The sequence below is a fragment of the Centruroides vittatus genome, unplaced genomic scaffold (assembly GCF_030686945.1).
Source record: "Centruroides vittatus isolate TY-2023 unplaced genomic scaffold, ASM3068694v2 contig_371, whole genome shotgun sequence".
Lineage (NCBI taxonomy): Eukaryota > Metazoa > Arthropoda > Arachnida > Scorpiones > Buthidae > Centruroides > Centruroides vittatus.
The window spans coordinates 924,757-943,507 of record NW_027122194.1 but is presented as its reverse complement, the minus strand read 5'-3'; the positions used below and the strand labels follow the sequence as shown (position 1 = coordinate 943,507).

The 18,751-nt window shown below is 29.8% G+C and overlaps 1 protein-coding gene across 3 annotated transcripts; it reads right to left on the bottom strand.

The window, feature by feature from the left end:
• Positions 1-1,468: 1,468 nt before the first annotated feature.
• On the bottom strand, positions 1,469-17,621 carry LOC136975476 (QRFP-like peptide receptor). Of its 3 annotated transcripts, none has more exons than XR_010880788.1 (3): positions 16,837-17,621; positions 2,540-3,447; positions 1,469-1,682 (listed from the first exon to the last, which is right to left on the bottom strand). XR_010880788.1 is itself a non-coding variant. In XM_067270535.1 (3 exons), exons 1-3 carry the CDS (start codon positions 17,228-17,230, stop codon positions 1,656-1,658), a joined length of 657 nt encoding a protein of 218 aa, XP_067126636.1. In that variant the 5' UTR covers positions 17,231-17,621; the 3' UTR covers positions 1,469-1,655. The 3 variants fall into 3 exon arrangements, 2 of the variants coding, with proteins under 2 accessions (XP_067126636.1, XP_067126635.1); XM_067270535.1 differs by having other exon boundaries at positions 3,212-3,447; XM_067270534.1 differs by lacking the exon at positions 1,469-1,682 and having other exon boundaries at positions 2,465-3,447.
• Positions 17,622-18,751: the final 1,130 nt, after the last annotated feature.

The window sequence follows — 18,751 nt, the reverse complement described above, 5'->3', positions numbered from 1 at the left end:
TCAGTCTCTAAGAAAGACCACGTGGTTAAATTATTATTTATTAACAAGAAAATGAGTAAAATAAAATAATAAATTATACGAATTTATGTCGAGAGTACGAAAATCTTGATAAAGGCAAACCGATAAGTGATGATAATTCAATGACAGATTGATTTATGTTCCAATATTAACAGGAAAAAGTTTTAAGAAACGTACGAAGAGTTGTTAATTAGGTCAAGTGGAAGGAAAAAAATTATAAATTTGGAAATAGGTATTGATTATATTAACTATAAATAAACCTAATTAGTGTTATTTATCAATTGAAGGACTGCTAACATATTTAACATTCTTGTTTTAGTATTTAGGTCAGTTATATGCAACTAAATGGATGAATGAAACGTTTCTTTTGATTTATTGAGTCTCAATCTAAAAAATTTATGATAGACTTTTTTAGATTTATATTTATTTCTAACCAGAAATTAAAATTTTATACGATAGATGGCAGCACTTAGGAAATTTATTTAATTTCGAATTACGTAATTTAATTAAAAATTAATATGTTCAAATTTGTGTTTGTTATAATTAATTTTTAATTTTAAAAATGTTTAATAATTTTTCTATTTATATAAACAAAATTTTTAGTTACAGTCTTATAAAAACACTAAAAACCATTACATAGAACTTTTCAAATTTTAAAATTTTTCCCAACCAATCACATTTCTAACCGTCAATGCGTATTAATTATTTTTTACCAGCAACCAACCAGAGGATCGAATGAACATAATGTATAAAGGATCCAAACTTTTTAGAATTTCATAACCAGAAAATTTTAATTAAAAAATAAATTTTTAAATTTCTTTACATTAAATATTTTTAGATTGTTTGCTGACGATTAAAATGTAAAAATTATAGAAGTGTTTTAATTAATAATTTTTTTATTATAAACCATTATTTAAGTAAATACAGTAAGAATCTTATATAGGAGTATGAGAAACACTTGTAAATATATGCAACACATTAAACAAATATCCACACAGACAGACAACACACACACACACCAGTTACATAATTTATGTATCTACAGTTAGATAAAAGTGTGATCTAATCGTGTGTGAACAATAACAAGATTTTCTCGTTTATATATAGAAACCTCGAACTACTTTTTTATAAATCGATTTTATATAAAAAAAAATTCTGTAATCGCTTTAAAAAATGTCGAATTTTTTTAAAAAACAAAATTTAAATAAATTACAAAAAATGGAAACAACTATTTAAATTCTTTTAATATTTTTCTCTCTCTCACTCATTTTTTTTTAATTACGTACATTATGATACGTATCGAGTTACATATTTACATAGTTTTCAATTAAATATATTTACATGCTTTCTATACATGGACTTATAATCTACACTTATTTTTACATAACAGCAAAACGTTACATAATTTTTTCCTGTATTTTAAACACATTTTTTGAATATTTTTTTTTTCTCGTAAGGATCATCGACAACGATTATTAAGGTGCTGTACACACGATCACAATTATTTTAAAAATTGAATTATCGGTTTACACATTAAAAACGACTCTATTACACGTTCTGATGACGTAGGCAAATTTGTAACTACGCAAGTTTTGATGATGTCGTTCTAAGCATGTGTTCGGATCACCGGTGTGTGTTTATCGATCGTAACAAACGTTTTCCAGCTAAAAATAAGATGGATAAAAATGAAATATATATTTATATATAAAATTAAAACATAAAAAAATAAAAATAGAGGTAAACCTAGGTGAGTTAGAATTATATAAAATGTTGTGTTGTAAAATGAATTCGATTAAATGGCGGTGGTAGTTTGGTACGGAGTCTTTAACAATCAATGGTACCCGATAGGACTATCAGGTATAGCTTATAAGCTCGTGTTTTTGATTTCGTTTCGTGTTTCATGTTGTAGATTTTAGTATTTTATGCCATTTGCGAATCGTTTCCGTTATTTTGTTTCGATTTTTTTATAGAATTGCAAAGCGGGCCCTTCAAAGCAGTTTGTGTAAATTAGTATTATTAAACTTTTTAGAGTATACTCTTCAACTGTTACACTATTTTTTGTGATAAGAATATCGTTTTTTATATTTATATATGTATGTATGTATATATATATATATATATAATTAAGGTTATCACAGTCATTTATCTCTTAAATGTTCAAGTTCTTTTGATAATACGCGTTACGCATGCTTATACTTTGATGATATAATTTATTGAGATTGAATTTTATTAAAAATCAAGAATATATATATATACATAAATTTTTGTAATGATATGACTCTAAATGTTGCTTTGCACGCCCTAAGAGACGGCCCTCTTGATAATTGGAATTGATATATCTTACCCGATTATTAGAGGAGCACATCATTATTCTTTATCAAAATCACATCAAGTTAGCATGGAAACTGCACTCTATGAAAAATTTTAATTGATTGGATCACCCTTTATTAAGTTAAGTGTCAGACGTTTCTGACCATCGCGTCAATAGAAATTATTAAAAGTTTTGAAATTTCCTACTTACCATTCGTCATTTATTCTCTTCGATTAATGCTAACGGGTATATAGAATTTCACATACAAAACAATAAATATTTTTTTTTGCGTATTATTTTCAATCAAACGTAACTTTCCAAGTGTGAATTTTTAAAACTATCGGATTTACTACCTTGACTTACAATTCCTTGAGCTCTTAAACTTGTTGTAAGTGACGTATAAGTGGTACTAGAAGTTCCTTGACGTATGAGTCTCTTATCACTGTGACAACATAAAACACGTACGAATGCTTCACGAAATTTCGACGAAATTAAATTATACAATATAGGATTTATAGCCGAATTAATATACAACATGACACGACAGAAGTATAATAAATTATAATACGTTTCCATCCCTAAATCTTCTACTGTCTCTTGCTGTACGAGAATTAACCATGTTGTGAATATTCTAAAGGGCATTAGACATACAAAGAAACAAGTTACTACACAGGCTAACATTAATACAACTTGTTTTCTAGATCTCATTCTACATCTCTCGGTAGCATTGTTTAAGTGTTTACGATCTGTCATAAGGTGACGAGTAATTATAATATATATGGCTATCAGGACGGCGAATGGTATCCAAAACAGTATAAGAGTCATAAGAAAGAAATATATCTTTTGCCATGTGCTATGAGCTGATGTGTGGCAAACAGTTACCTTGGTTCCATCTATGTATCCTACGTAGTCGTATTCGGCAATGAGTAATATAGGGCTTGTAACAAATATAGCTATTAACCATACTGTAAATATTATAATCAAGGCTCTCATTTTGGTACACGTATAACCAGCTTTCAAAGGTTGACATATTGCATAATAACGTTCGAAACTAATGGCTAATATTGTCAAAATTGACCCGTGAGCTACTGTAGTTTCCACGTAAGGAACGACTTTACCTGTAAGAGAAAAAAATGTAATGATATTTTATTCAATAATTTGCATAACTTTTTGGTGTTTTATATAATTACCTAGGAAAAAATGCCTAGAATCCGTTGGTTTGATAGGAAGTGGCAACGTAAACACCGAGGGAGAGGAATTTCCATGGGGAAATTGGCCTCTATTTAGGCGTTATACACGCGAGGATGGCCCTTTCTATAGAGAAAATGGCTTCTATTTACGTGTTAGACACGTGAAGAAAACCCGGAAAACTCCACGTGCCCGTTGGTGAAGCGCGAACTCATGACCTACCAGTGTTTTTATTCACTCAGTTACCGGTGGGCACATGCTTAAAATCGAAGCCACGCTTTTCACTAATGATTAAGGGAAGCCAAAATTAATATAAATGACAATTTTTAATGATATTCGAGCATTATTTTCATTAAAATAAACCTTCCTTTGGTAGTATTTATCCCGAATTTTCATAAATTATATCAAGTTCTATGGATAAATAATATATAAGTTTACTGCAATATGTCGATAAGAGAGAATCGTATCTCTTCATGGAATATATTATCATAAGTTATATAAATATATATGACGATAAATTACTTTATCTTGTGTAAAGTATAGCATTATCATCATCATCACCATCATCACTTATATATTACAAAGTAAAATATGAAAAATCAATAGCTATTTTGCTACATTCATTCATCTATTGATCAGGTTCAATGGTATTGCTAAGCTTTAATTTATTTTGTTACACATAACAAGATGAATTAGTAATATCCTCGGGAAGATTTGCTAAAGTATAACAAATTATTCCTGGGGCAAGAATACGAATTAAACAACAAGATTTTCCTATTTTAATTAATTTTATAAGAGATATTTTTTAAAAAAATTAACAAAATTAAATAGGGTGTTTATTATTAAAAAATGCAGTTTAGTACAGTTTTATTAATAAAAAAAGTGCAGTTTAATACACTTTTGTCGTTAAAGAAGTACAGTTTTACACGCATTAATCATTAAAAAGTACGCTCACATCATTAAAAAAGTACAGTTAAGCACACACGCTTATTTAAAAAAGAACAGTTTAATATGCATTTAATCATTTAAAAAAATACAATTTTTTTTATTATTCTTCAAGTAATAAAAATGTAAAAAAATTGCATTAAAGCATTTAAGTAGTAATTCTGGATATATATTTTTTTCCTTTTGATTTGATGGCAATTTTGACAATCTGTTACTCTCTAATGACCCAAAAATGATATCGCTAGCATATCAAATAACTTGTACGTGATATAATAATAATCTTATGCGAATATAGACCTATATTTTTACTTTGATGGATATTTATCGAACGTTTAAAATGCAGATTGGTTTGTATTTTTTAATTATTTATTTTACTATGCGGATGTCGATTCCTTACAACATCTGTTAGATTATAATTATTGATAAATACCTGCTGCGAATTGGTTTAAATACGTTAGGAAAATTCATTCAACCGTTTCAATGTAGTGAGAGAGAGGAAGAGGAAGAGGGAGAGGAAACAGTTAGTTAGAAAATTTAATTCATTAAAAATAAAATAATAAAATAAGAAGAAGAAGAAGGGGGGGAATAATATCACTACGCGGAGATAATTTGATTTCCATTCAAACAGTTGAGTAAAATATAATTATTGTACGAGAGAGAAGCCACCATCATTCAGCAAGTACATGTGCACTCACAGATGGTTTTGAGTACCATTTTATAAGTAGGAAAAAATTGATTTGTTATAGGAAAAACTGTTAGCTTAACAATTTCTATACGTTCGATATATATATATACAGTTTTCGTCATAAGTTTCTCGTTTGAAATTAATTTTATAGTAAAAAAATGATATCTGAATGCTGTACATAATTGTAAGAATATACATAGTTCAAACTTCGTTGTAACGCTCTCCTAAATAGCTCCACGCTAGTGTAATGCTTCAGTGAATACCTGTATATTCTCGAATTCAAACCCTCGTTATTGTACATAATTATTATTGTTTGAGATACTTCAGAATAGAACCACATTCGATTTAGTGTAACGTTAAATCGAGATTTGTATTTATAAATTTGGGTTAAACGATAAAATTCTATACAAACACACACAATATATTGTTTATATAGTGTTGCAATTTACTACGAATTCTCTCTTTCTCTCTCTCACTCCATAACCTCGATATAACGCCTTCCCAAATAGCGTCAATCTGGCATAAAGCTCTGATGAGTACTTGCAAACTCAAATTTGTGTGTACACCTCGCATTAATATACGTAATTATTATCGTTTCAGATATTTCAGTTTAGCGCCGCATTTGATTTAGTGTCAATGCTGTTTGAATGTGGCATTAAATCGAGATTTGTGTATATAAAATGCGTGTTAAGTAATAAAATTCTACATAAATATGTAATGATATATCGTTAGAATATTCATACGCTATTATAAATATATAGACTTTGTAGTGTCTGTTTATAGTGTCACCGTTTATTACAAATTTTCTATTTCACTCTCTAACCTCGATATAACGCTCTGCTAAATAACACCACCCTCATAAAACTCCAGTGTATTCGAATTCGAACTTTGTTTACGTCCCGCTACTATATGTAGTTCTTGTTGTCTGAGATACTTCGGTTTAGCGCCACACTCGGTTTTGTGTCAGTTTCGATTTAGCACACTATTTGTTCACATACTTATTAACAGATTTTTATATATAAAAAATCTGTTAATAAGTATGTTTTACTGCTAATTCGGAGGATGCTACATCGAGATTTGACTGCGTATGCACGATCTACGTTATATTCTATATACACGACATGTGAACGAACCTGTAAATAACGGCCACAGAAGGGAACATGAAAATATAGCCACCTGTTTAGAGGTCATTTTATATGCCACATACGAATTTCTCACACTATTACAAATGAATACACCTCGTAACACGCTAGCTATTATTTCAATCAATTAGAAATTTATACACAAGACTTTTTAGATGTGTAAATTGTATTTTTGGAAGATTTATATATAAAATATTAATTGAAATTCCGTATTATTTGCGACCCATTTGATAGTATCGTATGTGAACACGACGATGATCCGAAATCGACATGGATTTGAGAAAGTGAATAATGGTAATAGATGACATTTGAACGAATCCGAACAAAGTAGATATCTTCGTGACAAGAAATGAAATTTGGATTTTTTTTCTATAAAAAATGAGAATAAATCTCTCTCTCTTTCTTCTTTTTTTTCATGTCAATAAAGATCTATAATATTAACCTTTTGGTACGAGAAAGACTCATTGTTTGAGCCATCGCAGTATGATTTCGCTATTTCTGTCTCTCCGTGATAAATCATAAGTACTGATTGAAGGCATTTGTTATAATAATAATTGTTATTTTTATATAAAAATCTAGTAAATTGTATTAATTTGCTGGATTTTTATATATATAGCCTATATATATTATATAAATGAAGTAAATCAATTCATTCTGGGAATAGTTTTTCTAAAACCTTCACAAAATTTTCTAAAAAAAACACACTGAATTTTCTAGTAAATGTTCTGAAAAATGCAGTAAATTTTTCAATTGATTAAGTGATAGACTGATGTTGATGAAGGGCATAATATTCTACTAAATTAAATTTGTTATTTAAAAGTATACAGTACTCTTTTATATTAAATAGTTTTAATTACCCATACACGAAATTGTAATTAAATTAATTCTACGAGAAATTAAAATATTTTTAGTTATTTTTTTAATCGTTTTATCAACGTTGAAATTCTGTTTTAATAAGTATATTTTATAAAAAAATTGCAAGGGGAAAAAATAAGATATTTGAGTAAGAACAAGTTGGAAAATTCGCCGTTAAACGACAAGTTTGATGTGCTTCTTGACTTCGCATCGTCAAGAAATGTAATTACTAAAATCCTATTGAGTGACAAGACAATTCGTAGTTTCATAACGTTCAAAGAATATGAACTGTGCACATGGTATTGATGTGTTCTTCAAGACTTTTCTATTGCTAAATTTTAAAAACAAATTTCTTTGTTGGATTAAAATAAATTTATATAAAATAAATTAATCAATTAAATTCAATTTTTTTAAAAAATAAATTTAATTTTTTAGACTTTTTTTGCAGATTTTTCGAAACGTCACAGTTATTGTGTTCTTTAAGCTTTTATATTGTTAATTTTTTTTAAAAAATTATTCATTAGATTTATTTAAATTAATAAAAAATCCTAAAATAAATTAATTTTTGAATAGATTTTTTATTATATTTTGAACAATCTATATAATGATAAAAAATGAATGTATGTCTGTGTGTGTGTGTGTGTGTGTGTGTGTGTGTTTGTCCTTCATGCATTACCATACCATTTATCCGATTGCCATGAAACTTTGGGAAGTTGTTTAATACACTCCCACAAAGGTTTCTGGCATATGTGAAGACCACCATTTCCCCCCCTTCAAAAATATATTTATATATGGATTAAGGCTTTTATGTCCAACAGATGGCGCTAACTTCCGACGACCTAAGTTTGCTTCTCTGTGAGGCATTGTTTTTCTGTGAGAACGGACTAAACCAGATCATTTTCTATCTATCTATATAAATAAAATATAACGTTCGTTTGTTCCTACCGATTCCTTTGAAATTTTGACACTACGTTGCATTCGAATACGCACGTGTTTTTATATAATACACATGTCGAAATTCCCCCACTGGGGGGAGAGGGACAGGATTAACGCTTACTGTGAAGAACTCGGCTTCTATTTATACTATTTTGCATGCGTTTTTTGCGTTTTTAATTGCGTTTTAATAGGTTACGTCAACAGAATATATACTAAAAAGAGATTTTTCGATATTTCCTTGCGGGGGAGAGGGACAGGATTAAGGCTTACTGTGAAGAACTCAACTTTTATTATACTATTTTAGACGTGTGTTTGATTGCGTTTTAATAGGGTACGTCAACAGAATATACACTAAAAAGGTATTTTTCGATATTCCCTTGCGAAGGAGAGGGACAGAATTAAGGCTTACTGTGAAGAACTCGGCTTTTATTATACTATTTTACATGCGGTTTTTTGCGTTTTTAATTGCGTTTTAATAAGTGACGTCAACAGAATATACACTAAAAAAGGGATTTTTCGATATTCCCCAGCGGGGAAAGGGACAGAATTAAGGCTTACCGTGAAGAACTCGGCTTCTATTTATACTATTTTACATGCGGTTTTTTGCGTTTTTAATTGCGTTTTAATAGGTGACGTCAACAGAATATACACTAAAAAGGGATTTTTCGATATTCCCCAGCGGGGAAAGGGACAGAATTAAGGCTTACCGTGAAGAACTCGGCTTCTATTTATACTATTTTACATGCGGTTTTTTGCGTTTTTAATTGCGTTTTAATAGGTGACGTCAACAGAATATACACTAAAAAGGGATTTTTCGATATTCCCCAGCGGGGAAAGGGACAGAATTAAGGCTTACCGTGAAGAACTCGGCTTCTATTTATACTATTTTACATGCGGTTTTTTGCGTTTTTAATTGCGTTTTAATAGGTGACGTCAACAGAATATACACTAAAAAGGGATTTTTCGATATTCCCCAGCGGGGAAAGGGACAGAATTAAGGCTTACCGTGAAGAACTCGGCTTCTATTTATGCTGGTTTAACATGCGGTTTTTTGCGTTTTTAATTGCGTTTTAATAGGTGACGTCAACAGAATATACACTAAAAAAGGGATTTTTCGATATTCCCCAGCGGGGAAAGGGACAGAATTAAGGCTTACCGTGAAGAACTCGGCTTCTATTTATACTATTTTACATGCGGTTTTTTGCGTTTTTAATTGCGTTTTAATAGGTGACGTCAACAGAATATACACTAAAAAGGGATTTTTCGATATTCCCCAGCGGGGAAAGGGACAGAATTAAGGCTTACCGTGAAGAACTCGGCTTCTATTTATACTATTTTACATGCGGTTTTTTGCGTTTTTAATTGCGTTTTAATAGGTGACGTCAACAGAATATACACTAAAAAGGGATTTTTCGATATTCCCCAGCGGGGAAAGGGACAGAATTAAGGCTTACCGTGAAGAACTCGGCTTCTATTTATACTATTTTACATGCTTTTTTTTGCGTTTTTAATTGCGTTTTAATAGGTGACGTCAACAGAATATACACTAAAAAGGGATTTTTTGAAATTTCCCCCACGGGGGAAGTGTTACACATTTATAATAGATACATTTTGAGCCACAACAACGTGTGGCCGGGTCAGCTGAACAATATTAAATAAAATGATAAAAAATTCCATAAAAATACTCATAATTCCCATAGAGTAATGGTAATACCGTTAAAAAATATATAATAATAATAATAATAATAATAATAATAATACTAACAATGTCATTAACAAATATTTAACCATCCTTTCAATCTCCCTAATGAAATTATCGAGTGAAGTATGAATTAATTCAATGCTAAATCGAATACCCTAGAGTAGATAAAATTACTATAAAGTCAAATTTAATAAAAGATTATTATAAAAATCGAAAATAAAATGAAGATTTAGGCGTTAAGAAGTCGAAAATAATATATAAAAATACAAGAAAGTAATTTAAAATAAAGAAGGAAGGGGAAAAAAAAGGTGTTAGAAGAGGTGACAAATAGTTGGCACAGCAGATGACAAAGTAGAAAGTATTACTTCCTGATAAATGACTTAATTGTATTATGAATGAGTTACCTTTCTAGTGTTACTTTAAACACACTAAAAACCTTAAAAGGTAACGAAATAAACACAGAAAAAAAGGAAAATCAAATATACAAAGATATTTTTATATTACATTCAATTTGTCACGTGTCATCCACCACGTGGTTGTCAGATTACATATATTGGTCGATTTCGCACACGTTCTAGAATCGTTACCTAGGTGATACGCGTGCAGGAATCGACCAACCAGAGACTTCGTTTCTTTGTAATGGGCTATCGAACCGTCACTTAAACTTAATTGACGTAGTAGACAGCTAAAGGTTGAATGTACCGAGGTGAATGTAGGGGTATTTTTACCTTTATGCAGTTAAGTCGATGAAAGGAATATAAAGTCTTATATTAGTTAGTTGCTATTTTTTGATAGATTTTTTGGTATGTGTGTGTGTCTACTTGGCTCCAACAAAGTCTTCTATCAACTATTATTAACATCCATGCCAAGATTTGGAATGATGTATTCGGAGAATTGGGACAATTCGAATCGAGAATATGCAAATGGAATCAACACCTAAAGTCTCTTCTTGACAAACGGTTAATAATGCAAAAATATGGAGAGAATTTCTTAAATTGTATTCAAAAATACATGTATTTTTAAGTATATTTTACTGATTTTTTTCTTTTTCTAAGATAAACATTTTCTCCTCCTTTTTGCCTTATTAAATCTTCGATAAGAAGATATTTTTTTCCAAGTCTTTATTTTTATTTATATATTTAATATATATATATATATTTTATAAAAACAAATTACATTCAATTTCCTTTAAATTAAAATATATTTCGAGGACATCAGCGACAAGTGACTTTACATCTCATCGATTTTTGCTGATAGTCATTTTTTTTATTCAAAAAGCCTGATTCAAATCACTCAAAATCTGACAAGAATTAAATAATAAACCTAAAAAAAATTATACGTATATACATATGTAAATTCCTTCTAAAATACTCTTAAAATTTTATTAAATTCTCATCTTTTTAATGGATTTTTCCATAACTTCTCAATTATTTTTAAAATTTTTTATTATAAAAATTATTATTTAGTATTAAAACGTTAGTTTTTTCTTAATTAATTTATTTATATACCTTTTTTTAATTTTTAAGTTGTATATATTAATTATTTTTATATGCTAATTTATAATTAAACCTTATTCTAAAAGATATTTTAAAACTTATTAAATTTGGATCGTTTTAAAAAATGATTTATAAGTGATTTTAAATCCCTTTCGCATTATAAAATAATTAAAATATCGAGCTGTTTTCATATAAATGACCAATAATAGGGTATAATTCATAGATGCAACTAGTAATTGAATAAATTATCTAACACTTTAGTGAGTTGACCACCGAGTGTGATGATGCACCCCGATATACCACCCTGAGTTACACTAAATGAACTAATGATTAATTCGATAGAGGTAAACAAAATCAACTTCCACACAAAAGTAATGAAAGTAAACTTTTAAACAAGGAAAAAATCAAGTTTTCTTAGAGTTAACATTCTTTTTAAACTCAGATTTTTTAAAAAAATATATTGATTAAAGATCATTTAAAACTTGAACATTAATTTTATTGTAATGCCCTAGAATTTATTTTCTCTTATAATGTGTTATGTGGGGCCAGACTTAAACTTGTATCTAAGCTATAACATATAACAGTCCTTTCCCCTCTACCAAATAATGATACCTTAAAATGTGAGGCCTTAAGGTATACGAGGTCCTAAGCTACAACTTGTTTGGCTTAATACGGCCTTGATATTATGCCTTGTTCTTATGCTATAATGCTCCAGAATTGACCTTATTCGTAACCTAAAATTTTACGTAACTCTTATGCTGTTATACTTTAGAATTTATCTTCTCTTATGTTATAATATGTTAGGCCTATATCTAGCTCTAGATTAAACATTATTTTATCACCCCTAAAATTTATTAACTCTTATAATTCTATAGAATTTCATCTGTATTCCTTATTCTTACATTGTAACGTTATAAAAATTGCGCTATAATTTAATATACTCTTTTACCATAACTCCAAATTTTTATCATGATTTTAATGCTGCTTTAATGCTTTAAAATTCACACGAATCCCTAAAAAACTCCCTAAAAATTATTCTATTCTTCTACTGTAACGTACTAAAATTTACTTTATTCTTCCACCGTAACCATTAAATTTTATCTGACTTTATTACAGTAATGCAATAAAATTATCCTCAATTTTACACTGTAACGCCCTAAAAATTCTGTCTGCGTTACGGTTAATACTCATTATCTATGCTTGAATAATATTGAAATAATAATAATAAAAAAAAGGATACAGAGTAGGCAAGTGGTATCGATTGTTTTGCAGAAACGATGATCGGTTCAATAGGCCTATATATCGAACAGAGTCAAAATGACATGTTGCGTAACAAAACTGCACTGTCCCAAGGAAAAAACTAGAGTAACGTAATCAATAAGAAGTGTTGATGACTTGATATAAGTAGATGACATATAAATATATACTATCCTGTATATATGGCTCTATTTATAGTTTTTTCAACTACATTCTCTCTTCATTAAGGATTTCATTAGAGTTCAACTACAGTTTCTTTGCTAAAGAATTCGCATACGTAGTCGTTTATCCTTCAGGATCTTCGTATCCACAGTCCTTTCAGTAGGATTTCTTATTCGTTAGAAAACTGTACATTTATAGTCCTCACACTTGGAAACTCGAGACATATTTTCATCATATTAGGAAGCTTTATTGAACATAGTGCTTTTATTAACGAATTCCATTGCACATAGTACTTTCATTAGAGAGCTGTAGATTCATATTCTCATTAAGATACTCATATTCAGTCCATTGGTTAAAGTTTCCCATGTGTATTTATATATAATCCTTTCATTTATATATATATATATATCGGGTGATATTGTAGGAGAGAAAGAAGTCGGACATGTGTTTTTGAAAGGCACTACCTCGAACCAAGAGCAGTTCTAACTTTAACAGGAGTTAATAATTGAGATCTCGCGTGTCCTACTACAAATCGTACCTGTGGTAGATAATCACGCAATATAATGTTGCCTACTTGCTTTTCTAAAGTCTTATATTTCTTTCAACACAAAATTTTACGACTTTATTTTTTAAAAAAAAGAAAAGAAAAATAAAATATATTTATTTTATTTTAAAAATAAAACGAAAATATATTCTTAATCTTCCATTTTAAAAAGTTATTTTAAAAGTAATTAACACAGATTTGAATGTAATTTTTCTACAATTTATTTATTTAAAAAGGCCTTTTTCCTATTAAAAAATAATAATAAAAGAAAGATAAATTAAGTTAATTCTTTAATTAAAAATAAAAAATAAAAAAAATAATAATAAATTCAATTGCGAACGTGAAATTATATGGCGAATTTCTCTGTAAAATTCATTTAAATTTTATATATATATTTTTTAATTTTTTAATAATTTATATTTTATTTTTGAATAAATGATTAGAAATGTTTGTAAAAATCGTTGTTAAAGAATAGATTTATTTGAGTGTATGGTTAGAGGTCTGTGCTCTCTATTGACTGTATTACCGGTATGTTTTCCTAGAAACATCTGCTGTTGTTTCAGTGTTCTGACACGTGACCTGTCATTTCAAAAGGTAGATTTTTTAACTCTTTATCATTCATTGAATAATACAATATATTTCGGCAGATTTAATCTCTTTCTCTTTTTTATTACTTTACTTTTTAACTAATAATAAATCGCTCTTACTCTTCCTGATTGCTTTTCGCTTTTAAATTAAGAAGGGTTTACGTGGGATTCGTGGGTAGAGAGGGCCTTTGCGTCTTATCGGGTTCCTTTAGCAAGTTTTTCGTCTTTTTTTTTTTTGGATAAATGAAATACATAGAACATTTCTTTATAAGAGTAGGAATGGCTTTATTAAGGCCCTTAAGTTTTCTCCGGGCCCCAGAAAAATTCTCAGCTCCTCTTTCAATGGCTGACTGTAGTTATAATTACTGGTATGGGAGTATTGGGGGACACTTTGGTGGTGTTTCATTAGTGAATTTCACTGTATATAGTGCTTTCATTAGGAGTAGAGGGAGTTGATTTTTTCTGTAAATTTTACACAAGTAAAAGCACAAAGTACCGATTTTTAATTTGCCATCTCTGATAATTACTTAAACTTTTTTTTTGCATTCTCTCTCTGATTTTTTTTTCTTCTTTGCAGTAAATTTTTCCATTGTTTAGCCCGAATTTGTGAAGACAGTTGCCTATCTTGCTACAGTTGTAGTTAAAAATACAGTAGTACTGTACAATTACAATGCAACACTACAGCTACAGTTACGATAAAACGTGCAGTACTACAGTAACAGTTACAGTTAAAAACACAGTACTAGTTACAATTAAAATACAGGAGGCCACACTAATTACAGTTACAGTTACGTTATAATAAACTATAGTTATATATACAGTTACAGTAACAACTTATAGTTTTTTTATTTATATTTTAATTTATTACCAAATTATTCTTTATATATAATACGTTAAAAAAGTTTAATATATATGTAGCTACAGTTCTTACAATTATTCTTAATTATAAACTTAAATAAAAAGTACAATTGTATAACGTTACAATATCCTTTACTCTATAATAATCTAATGAATAAATTCGTTATAAAAGTCCATTTATATTTATCAGTTAAACGTTACTCACTTAATAGCCACAATAAACATTAAAAATTGCTAATTAATTATTAATTACAAAGGAAAAATCTGTTCTTAACGCTGTTTAAGTTAAAGATTTTTTTGTGTAAATACGTACAGACAAACGAACAGATTGTAAAAGTTATAATTAATTAATTTTATTTACTAAAAAAAATCGAAAAAAGTGAATGTAAACATCAATTAGTAACAGTTGTTTGACGTCAAGTGCTTGGTTTAATGCTAATTTATGGGTTATAAGTTGTAAACCTGTTTCTAGTGACGTCAATATAAACATTGTTTCGAGAGGAACGTGTTGCCATTTAAAATGAATCTAAACAATTCTCTTCCTATATGAAAGATGCCGTAGAAGTCACTGACATAAAGACTTCTGTCCCACATTTTAACGTTACAACATGTTTGTTTATCTGTCTGTCAAAAGCACCCCATTTTTCTTTTAAGTGTCGTGGATTCTGTGACGTCATTGCCGATCACCCCTATGATAATCTTGCATTCGATTCTAACACTATTTTCAATATAAAAGTTGATAGGAGAGGGAGGAGGAAGAGAAAGAGAGAGAAAGATGAAGAGAGAGAGAGAGAGAGAGAGAGAGTGAGAGGGAGGATGGAAGCATACTAAAAATAACTTCTTACGAGTAAAGTTTGAAATAAATTATATAATAAATATAAAATAACTGTTTAAATTCTATTATATACACTTTTTTAAAATAGTTTTAGCCTTAAGCCTTCTAACTCGAACACTATTTTATAACCCGGAGTCATAGATACTTTTAAAAGGTCTTAGATTTATGACTGTAATATATATAAAAGTAAAGTCGGAAATAACAGTAAATGTATATGTTTTTTTTATTATTTAACAAAAATTTATTTAATTATACATTTAAAAAATTCATTTTTATTTATTTATTTGTCATTTAACCTATATTAATCTACGTTAAATTGTCAGAATAATATGTTATATAAACAATTTATTCCTATTAAGTATGTTTTATAAATTCATAAATAAGTATATTTCTGTAAAACGTATGCTCTAAAAATGCATATTACTGTAAGTTAGGTGCTCTAAAAATGAACATTCCCGTAATATATACACTCTAAATTAGCATAATCTCTAAATGCCCTCTAAAAAAAGTATATTACTGTGAAATAAGAGCTCCAAGAATTATATTCTTATAAAATTTGTGTTCTAAACATGCATATTCCTATAAAATATGTGCTGTAAAACTTCATATTCCTCTAAATTATGAACTGAAAACTAGCATACTTTCTAAATGTACTTTTTAAAAATAGTACATTGCTGTGAAACAAGAGCTTTAAAAATTCATATTCCTATAAAATATGCACTTTAAATTAGAAAATTCTTTAAATGTGCGCTTTACGGTTACATATTCCTGTAAAATATGCGCTTCGAATTAGCGTATTCCTTAAATGTGCGCTCAAAAATATATTCTTTAAAGTATTCACTTATATTCCTCAAGTATTCACGCTAAAAAAACGTATTTTTGTAAAAACACAAGTTCTAAAAATGCTTATTCCTATAAAATAGGAGCTATGAAGTATGCACCCTGAATAGAAATATGCATTTAGGGCGCATACTAATGCAAAATACTCCTGAAATATGCATTATAAATACGCATATAACTGAAAAATATACGCTGTAAACAATAAAATTTCTATAATTAAGAATCGCATCCATTAAAAATATATATATTCTAAACAAAATTTACATGTACATTCTACTTGTTTATGTCACATATTTTTAATAAAGAGATAAGATAAAGTTGAAATGTATATAAATAATATTTATTAAACGTTTTATCATTCAATGCTTTATCTTAAAAACAATAAAAAGTTGTTTTTGGCTTCCTTTAACCAAAGGAAAAATACTGCTTTTAGTGCTGTATTTAATAAAAAATAGAAAAAGAGGCAAATACTTACACATAATTTCACCGAGTAACCAAACTTCCGGTTTCGAATGCAATTCTATGAGTACTGTAGGCATACACACTACAAGAACTAAAAGATCAGCCACACTTAAATTAGTGAGAAAAAAATTAGTAGAATTTCTAAGTTCTTTAGTTCTACAAACGACAATAGGCACTAATATGTTACCAGCAGTTCCCAAGGTGAGAATAACAGCGCAGAAAATAGTTGCAGTCATTTGTATATAAGATGGGAATTCTAAGTGATTGCTGGTTGTCTGTCCGTCCAATTTACATCTAACTGGTTGTGAAAATCCTAAGAGGGTTCGATTACCCTCGAATGTAAGATTGTCACACTCTTGGTAAGCATTGTCCATCACACCATTTCCAAATTTACTAGTGTGGTTCATCTGTGATTGATGCGCTTTAGATTGAAATAAAGGTTAAGGTAACGAGTTCCGTATAGAAATTTTAATTCGTATAACTTTTTTCTAACCCCTTCCATGATAACTGATATATGTAGTTAGCCTCCGGGTGTTTAATTTTCAGATGCCGGCTGACATGACTCACCTTTAACGCCTTTTACTATGGACAGGTATCGCACGTGTTTATATAAGACTTCTTCATTCATACTAGCGAGCACGTGGTATGTGTCAATCCTCCCACGCACCCATCGTCAAATACGATCCACCTACTGGCCGACTGGCGTCGCCAAAGTATACCAACCAAACAGTATAAACATCTCCGGGTCGGTTGGAAGCCAAATCGACCCCAGGACGTGACGTCACACCTTTGCTAGCTTCTCTGCCCAATCGGGTGATCGACGTATGACGTCAAGCAATCCCGGGCAAGCGTTACCAAGATCCTAGCGGGACTGTGTGTTCGTCTTTCCGTCAAGATAACCGGCATTTCAATTAAGGATACGCCAGGTAGGCAAAGGAAAAATAAAGTTGCTCGGTTGCCATGCACGCGCGCCCGCGCGCACACACATACCGCACACACACAAACACACAACACATACACACACAGAGAGACAGAGAGAGAGAGAGAAAGAGAGAGAGAGAAAGAGAGAGAGAGAGAGAGACCATACATACACACACACACCTGTAGACTGAAGGCAAAAGCTTGTCAATCAGGACATTGACACCGGCTCTGTGCTGGCACCAGCAGCCTTCGTTACGATTCCTAGAAAGCCTATCAATGAAAATATCATAATAATATCGATCAATCAGGTTCAAACTATCAAAAAACACTAAAAACTATCAAAATATTTCATTTTAAATTAAATTAACACCAATTTTCAACAAAGTAAGCTTCCAGAGCACTGTTAAAATCTGGCGTAAAGTACACATACGTTGAAAGAGCTTGGAAAATTAATCATTATCAATCGATATACGGAACGTTAGATACAATTGGGGATTTTTTAAAAAAATAAAAATAAACTATTCTGCGTGTCGTAATCTTTATGACGTGTAGATTGGACGTGAAAATTTTTTTTGTATTTGTTTAAAAAAAGGGAGTATAGTTCCTAGATCAATTGGTTTGGGGATGTGAAAAGTAATCTTTTCCCAACTCCAAGCACTTACGTTGTGATAGATGGAAGCGAATCCAGCTGTACTTCGTAGCGACTACAGGATTCTATTTTTAGTACGCTATATTTTTCGACTATTGGAGGAGGAGATGCAACAGTTACTACCTCAGCGCTTCGTCTTTCTTGCGGTCAATTTTCGTACTAAATTCGTTGAAAATTTAATTTTTTTTCCGTAAGAAGAATATTTTATTAAAATTAATTTCGTCCTTCCTCTCTTCACGGTTTAACGACATCGATTCGTGTGTCGTGTGTGTGTGTGTATAGGTCTATGTAACGTAGTGTAAACGTTTATCGTGTGTTGGATGTAGATACCTGTGAGATTTTCACCTGTAAATACCAG

Bases quoted from the DNA above. Each gene is read 5' to 3' on its own strand.
- LOC136975476 (XM_067270534.1), bottom strand. From the start codon at position 17,230: ATGAACCACACTAGTAAATTTGGAAATGGTGTGATGGACAATGCTTAC. The intron at 3,448-16,836 runs GTAAGTATTTGC...TTTCTCTTACAG, and splicing joins GTTACTCGGTGAAATTATGT to GTAAAGTCGTTCCTTACGTG.